Raw genomic sequence first — 7,566 nt, forward strand, 5'->3', positions numbered from 1 at the left:
GAATTGGTGATCCTCTTACCATCTTGGCTTCTGAGAGACACTGACACTCTGAGAAGCTCTTTTTATACCCAATCATGTTGTCAATTGACCTAATTATTGTTAATTGGTCTTCCAACTGTTCGTTATATGCTCAATTTCCTTTTTCCAGCCACTTATTGCTACTTGTCCCAACTTTTTTGGGATTTGTTGACACTGTGAAATTTTGAATCAACATATTTTTCCTTTAAAATGTTACATTTACTCAGATTAAACTTTTGATCTGTCATCTATGTTAAATTACGAATAAAATATTGACATTTGCCATCTCCACATCATTGCATTCAGTTTTTATTCACAGTTTGTTTAGTGTCCCAACTTTTTTGGAATCCAGTTTGTATCTAAGATCCTTATTTACAGGTTTTTTTTACGTTTTATACTTTTGTTGGCTGTAACTGGGACACTGTGTACACAATATCGTTCCACCTCATGTACTACCGGTACATGTGATGCGAATGGGAACTGGTCAAACTTGGCAACAATTAAAATTTAGATGCCTGAACAGGAAATTAACTACAAAGTTAAGTTGTTTTAATGGGATGAACCAGATCGGGTTAATCCTAATCTGATTATATTTCACATTATTTTCTATGAAATGTTTGATTTTATTCTCTTAAATCAGAGACTTGACTGTTTTTATTTTTCAGTAGAAGAAGAAGAGGATGACGGAGAGGACGCAGAGATCGACGTGGTGACGTTGGACACGACGTCTTGGCGTCCTGACCCCGCCCCTCTAGTCCTGAAACCAGCTCACATCATCGACATCCACCTGCACAACTACGCCGCCCCGCTGACTGCTGGGAAACGACTGAAGGCTGTGGGGCCAGGAGGCAGGCGGCGGTGTTGGAGCCCACGGTCGGACAGCGAGGACAGACGGCGGACACACAACGTGCTGGAGAGGCAGCGGCGCGACCAGCTGAGGAGGAACTTCCTGTCTCTGAGGGACCAGGTCCCCGCTGTCGAAGGCAACGGGAAGGTGGCAAAGGTGTTGGTACTGAAGGAGGCGGCGGCATTCATCGCCGAGGTCCGAGAGGAGGAAAGGAGTCTGCTGATGATGAAGGAGGCGCTGACGATGAGGAGCAGACAGCTGAGACAAAGACTGGAGTGGCTTGGGACATCATGCTAACCATTAGCATGTCGTGTTCTGTGATGAGCCCGTTTTTATTGTTTGGTTTTTGTTGTCCTGCTGGATTCAGGATCAGTTTCATCAGAACTGTTAAGAACTTCTCGTCCTTTGGGATGGTGAGCAAACAGGAAGTTTTCCTGGAATCTGTTTTATTTCTCTGGAGGGACTGATGGCTCATATTGTTCAATGTTCTGATGAAATGGGTCCTAACCGGGCCTCGGACCGCTTCACGCGTTGGTTCTGACCTGACCCAGAGTCCTGACGTAACAGTTTGCTGTCCACAAAAACAAGTCATGGCTGCAATACCTGTGCTGAGTCAGAACTGGGTCCAGACCAGTGGCAGCTCATCAACAAGGGGCGCTAGGGTGCTGCCCCGCCACTCAAACCACTCACCAGATTACACTGAAGACTTGAACAATTAAATAAAAAATGGTAGAATCCATCCATTTTCTTCCGCTTATCCGGGGTCGGGTCGCGGGGGTAGCAGCCTAAGTAGGGAAGCCCAGACTTCCCTCTCCCCAGCCACTTGGGCCAGCTCTTCCGGGGGAATCCCGAGGCGTTCCCAGGCCAGCTGAGAAACATAGTCCCTCCAGCGTGTCCTGGGTCTTCCTCTGGGCCTCCTTCCGGTGGGACGTGTCCGGAACACCTCACCAGGGAGGCGTCCAGAAGGCATCCTAAACAAATGCCCAAGCCACCTCAACTGGCTCCTCTCGATGTGGAGAAGCAGCGGCTCTACTCTGAGTCTCTCCCGGATGATCGAGCTTCTCACCCTATCTAAGGGAGAGCCCAGACACCCTGCGGAGAAAACTCATTTCGGCCGCTTGTATCCGAGATCTCATTCTTTTGGTCACAACCCAAAGCTCGTGACCATAGATGAGGGTAGGAACGTAGATCGATTAGTAAATTGAGAGCTTCGCCTTTTGACTCAGCTCTCTCTTCACCACGACAGACCTGTACAGCGCCCGCTTCACTGCAGACGCTGCACCTATCCGCCTATCGATCTCACGCTCCATTTTTCCCTCATTCGTGAACAAGACCCCAAGATACTTGAACTCCTCCACTTGGGGTAGGACCTTCTCCCTGACCCGGAGAGGGCACTCTACCCTTTTCCGGCTCAAGACCATGGCCTCGGATTTGGAGGAACTGATCTTCATCCCGGCCGTGTCGCATTCGGCTGCGAACTGCTCCAGCGAAAGCTATAGATCACGTTCTGATGAAGCCAATAAGACCACATCATCTGCAAAAAGCAGAGAAGCAATCGTAAGGCCACCAAAACGGATCCCCTCAACACCTTGGCTGCGCCTAGAAATTCTGTCCATAAAAGTTATGGACAGAATCAATGACAAAGGGCAACCTTGGCGGAGTCCAACTCTCTCCGGGAACAAGCCCGACTTACTGCCGGCGATGCGGACCAGGCTCTGACTCCGGTCATACAGGGACCTAACAGCCCGTATCAAAGGGCCCGGTACCCCATACTCCCAGAGTACCCCCCACAGGGTTCCCCGAGGGACGCGGTCGAACGCCTTCTCCAAGTCCACAAAGCACTGGTTGTAGACCGGTTGGGCAAACTCCCACGCACCCTCCAGGACCCTGCTGAGAGTGTAGAGCTGGTCCAGTGTTCCACGACCAGGACGAAAACCGCACTGCTCCTCTTGAATCCAAGGTTCGACTATCTCTGTTCTACAAAAAAGCTTCTTTCAGCTAAGGCAAATAGCAAAGCTTAAGTCCGTTCTGTCCAGATCTGACCTTGAAAAACTAGTCCATGCATTTATTACAACCCGGCTGGACTACTGTAACTCGCTTTATGTTGGGGTTAGTCAGGCTTCACTTTCACGTCTCCAGCTCGTACAAAATGCTGCAGCTCGGCTACTAACAGGAACTCACAGGTTTGAGCACATTACTCCGGTTCTGTCCTCTCTTCACTGGCTTCCTGTACGTGTCAGAGTTGATTTTAAAATTCTCCTGCTGACATTCAAGTGCATTAACGGACTTGCGCCATCATACCTCTCTGACCTCCTTCATCCTTATGCTCCTTCTCGGGGCTTTGAGATCATCAGACCAGCTGCTTTTGGCCGTACCAAAAACCAGCTGAAGCTCAGAGGAGATCGAGCGTTCCCAGTCGTGGGCCCTAAACTCTGGAACAATCTGCCCATCAACATTCGACAGGCCACCTCAGTCTCTGCTTTTAAATCTCTCCTAAAAACACATTTATACTAATTGACATTTAACACAGGGTGATCAGCTTTAGATCTAGTTCTTCATTGATGCTGATTCTGTTTATGCTTTTGTTATTATTCCTATTTAACACAAGGTCATCAGATCTGATTTAGTATTTCATTGTTTCTGACTGAGTTTATGCTTTTTGTTATTATTTCCTTGACTTATGACACAACGTGATCTGATTTAGTGTTTCATTGGTTCTAATTGTTTTTGGTTTTATATTTTTATTCCATGTGCTGTAAATATATCTTGCTAATTTTTATTTGATGATGTGATATTTTTGTTAAGCAATTTGGTAACAGTTTCTGTTTTAAATGTGCTCTCTATAAATAAATCTGACGTGACTTGACTATCCGACGGACCCTCCTCTCCAGAACCCCCAAATAGACCTTACCAGGGAGGCTTAAGAGCGTGATTCCCCTGTAGTTGGAACACACTCTATGGTCCCCCTTTTTGAATAGGGGGACCACCACCCTGGTCTGCCAATCCAGGGGAACTTCCCCTGATGTTCACGCAATATTGCAGAGTCGCGTAAGCCAACACAACCCTACAACATCCAGAGCCTTAAGGAACTCGGGGCAAATCTCATCCACCCCTGGGGCCCTGCCACCGAGGAGCTTTTTAACCACCTGGGTGACCTCAGCACCAGAAATTGGAGGGCTCGACCCAGAGTCCCCAGGCTCCACTTCCTCAGTGGAAGACGTGCCGGTGGGATTGAGGTCTTCCAAGTATTCCGCCCACCAACCCACAACATCCCGAGTTGAGGTCAGCAGCACACCACTCCCACTATAAACAGTGTTGGTGGCGTACCGCTTCCCCCCCTGAGACGCCGAATGGTGGACCAGAATCGCCTCAAAGCCGTGCGGAAGTCATTCTCCATGGCCTCTCCGAACTCCTCCCATGCCCGAGTTTTTGCCTCAGCGACCACCTGAGCCGCATGTCGCTTGGACTGCCGGTACCCATCAGCTGCTTCCGGGGTCCCACAGGCCAAAAAGGCCCGATAGGACTCCTTTTTCAGCCTGACGGCATCCCTCACCGATGGTGTCCACCATCGGGTTCGAGGGTTGCCGCCGCGACAGGCACTGACAATCTTGCGGCCGCAGCTCCGGTAAGCCGCCTCGACAATAGAGGCACGAAACATGGTCCACGTAGACTCAATGTCCCCCACCTCGCTCGGAACATGCTCGACGTTCTCCCGGAGGTGGGAGTTAAAACTCCATCTCACAGGAGACTCTGCTAGACATTCCCAGCAAACCCTCACAATACGTTTGGGTCTGCCAGGTCTGACCGGCATCCTCCCCCACCATCGGAGCCAACTCACCACCAGGTAGAGATCAGTGGACAGCTCCGCCCCTCTCTTCACCTGAGTGTCCAAGACGTGGCCGCAGATCAGATGAGACGATGACAAAGTCGATCATCGAACTGCGGCCTAGGGTGTCCTGGTGCCAAGAGCACATATGGACATCCTTATGCTTGAACAAGGTGTTCGTTATTGACAATCCCTAACGAGCACAGAAGTCCAACAACAGAACACCACTCTGGTTCAGATCAGGGGGGCCATTCCTCCCAACCACACCCGTCCAGGTCTCACTGTCATTGCCCACATGAGCATTGAAGTCCCCCAGCAGAACAAGGGAGTCCCCAGGAGGTGCACTTTCCAGTACCCCCTCCAAGGACTCCAAAAAGGGTGGATAATCTGAACTGCCGTTTGGTGCATAAGCACAAACGACAGTCAAAACCCGTCTCCCCACACGTAGGCGGAGGGAGGCCACCCTCTCATTCACCGGGGTGAACCCCAACACACAGGCACCAAGTTGGGGGGCAATAAGTATGCCCACTCCTGCTCGGCGCCCCTCACCAGGGGCAATTCCAGAGTGGAAGAGTGTCCAGCCCCTCTCAAGGAATCTGGTTCCAGAGCCATGCATAGAGGTGAGTCCGACTATTTCTAGCCGGAACCTCTCAGCCTCACACACCAGCTCAGGCTCCTTCCCCACCAGTGAGGTGACATTCCACGTCCCAATAGCCAGCTTCTGTAGCCGAGGATAAGACCGCCAGGGTCCCCGCCCTCGGCCGCCACCCATCTCACATTGCACCCGACCCCTTTGGCCCCTCCCACAGGTGGTGAGCCCATGGGAATGGGGACCCACGTCTCCTCTTCGGGCTGTGCCCGGCCGAGCTCCATGGGTAAAAGCCCGGCCACCAGGCGCTCGCCCGCGTGCCCCACCTCCAGGCCTGGCTCCAGAGTGGGGCCCCGGTGACCCACGTCCGGGCAAGGGAACATTAAGTCCGTTTATTTCACTCATCATCGGGGTCTTTGGGCTGCACTTTGTCTGGTCCCTCACTTAGGACCTGTCTGCCATGGGTGACCCTACTAGGGGCGTAAAGCCCCTGACAGCATAGCTCCTAGGATCATTGGGACACTCAAACCCCTCCACCACGGTAAGGTGGCAGCCCAGGGAGGAGGAGTATAATAAATGGTATAATAAAATGGTATAATAAAAATATTTATATATATAAATATATATATATATATATATAGTTGTGTAAGATAAATATTTTATAGTTAATGATGAGTTGTTTCTTTCAGAAACGTTTCTGATTGGTGACATATTTCTGATTCCTGCGGGTGCAAGAATCTGAACCCATAGACTCGTTAAAAGTTGTACATGCGCAGTTAGCTCCTCTTCATTGCAAGAGACAGGAAGATTCTGGGCGCAGATCTCCTGCGCCCAAGCGCACAGTCGAATGCGAACGGTACCAAACGTGCTTCCAGTCCTGCGACAGATTATTTTTTTTGGTCCGCGAACAGATTGTCAAGTGACACTCACATCCAGGCTAGCTGCTACAGGTAGACTTTAATCCATTGAAAGTCCTTTATCTAATTCCTATGTTGCAATTTATGACTGATGTGCCTCTCAACTTTTAGATGTCTCTGTTTGTGAAAAAACTTTCAGCTGACTGTGTATTATAGAAGTGGGAACTGGTGAGTTTGTTTGGTTGTTTCTAGAGCTAGCATGCTAGCGCTAGCCTCCAGGTTATTGTATTGAGCATATTGCTACATTTATTTGAAGGTGCTTATAGAAAAAATATTCATCAAACAATACTTTTCTACAAACCGGATTCCCAAAAAGATGGGACACTAAACAAATTGTGAATGAAAACTGAATGCAATGATGTGGATGTGCCAACATCTAATATTTTATTTAGAACAGAACACAAATCACAGATCAAAAGTTTAATCTGAGTAAATCAGAGTCAGAGTTTCTTTATTGTCATTCGCACCTCATGTGGTACATGTGGTGGAGCGAAATTATGTACACAGGGTCCCAGTTACATCCGACAATAAAATGTCTAAGAAAAACAGTAATAACATCAAAGATATGAACTAAGAAAAACATCAACTAAATATACACTAAGCACTCATAACATAAAACATTGAACATCAGCACAAACATGAACATGAGTCTGTGAGCAGATGTGCACGCATGAACACATCAACATTGAAACAGATCAGCAGCAACATGAAACTGATCAGCAGCAACATGATGTGGTTTTTCACAGTGATTATTCTAGTTAGAGATTCATGAGTCTAACAGCCTCAGCTGTTCCTCAGTCTAGTGGTTCTACACTTAATGCTCCTTAACCTCCTTCCTGAGGGGAGTGGGGCAAAATGTGTGTGTGCTGGGTGAGTGGGGTCCTTCATGATGCAGGTGGCCCTCTTCCTGCATCTGGAGGTGTAGATGTCTGTGATGGTGGGGAGGCTGATTCCAACAGATTTCTGTGCAGCCTTCACCACTCTCTGCAAAGCTTTTCTTTCTGCAGCTGTGCAGCCTCCATGCCACACATTGATGCTCGAGTACAGGATGCTCTCCACTGCACACCTGTAGAAGGAGGTGAGGACTGAGCTTCCCAGACCAGCTCGCCTCAGTCGTCTGAGGAAGTAGAGAATGTAACATTTTAAAGGAAAAATATGTTGATTCAAAATTTCACAGTGTCGTCAAATCCCAAAAAAGTTGGGACAAGTAGCAATAAGTGGCTGGAAAAAGGAAATTGTGCATATAACGAACAGCTGGAAGACCAATTAATACTAATTAGATCAATTGACAACATGATTGGGTATAAAAAGAGCTTCTCAGCGTGTCAGTGTCTCTCAGAAGCCAAGATGGTAAGAGGATCACCAATTC

The 7,566-nt window shown here is 48.6% G+C and overlaps 1 protein-coding gene across 1 annotated transcript in view; it reads left to right on the forward strand.

The window, feature by feature from the left end:
• LOC119414333 (myc proto-oncogene protein) overlaps positions 1-1,162 on the forward strand; it is a 7,976-nt gene extending 6,814 nt beyond the window's left edge. Inside the window, exon 3 of the mRNA XM_037681427.1 lies at positions 684-1,162. Within this exon, the coding sequence (XP_037537355.1) occupies positions 684-1,162 (479 nt within the window). The remainder of the gene's footprint in view (positions 1-683) is intronic.
• Positions 1,163-7,566: the final 6,404 nt, after the last annotated feature.

This window comes from Nematolebias whitei, chromosome 9, assembly GCF_014905685.2.
Source record: "Nematolebias whitei isolate Nwh7 chromosome 9, NemWhi1, whole genome shotgun sequence".
NCBI lineage: Eukaryota > Metazoa > Chordata > Actinopteri > Cyprinodontiformes > Rivulidae > Nematolebias > Nematolebias whitei.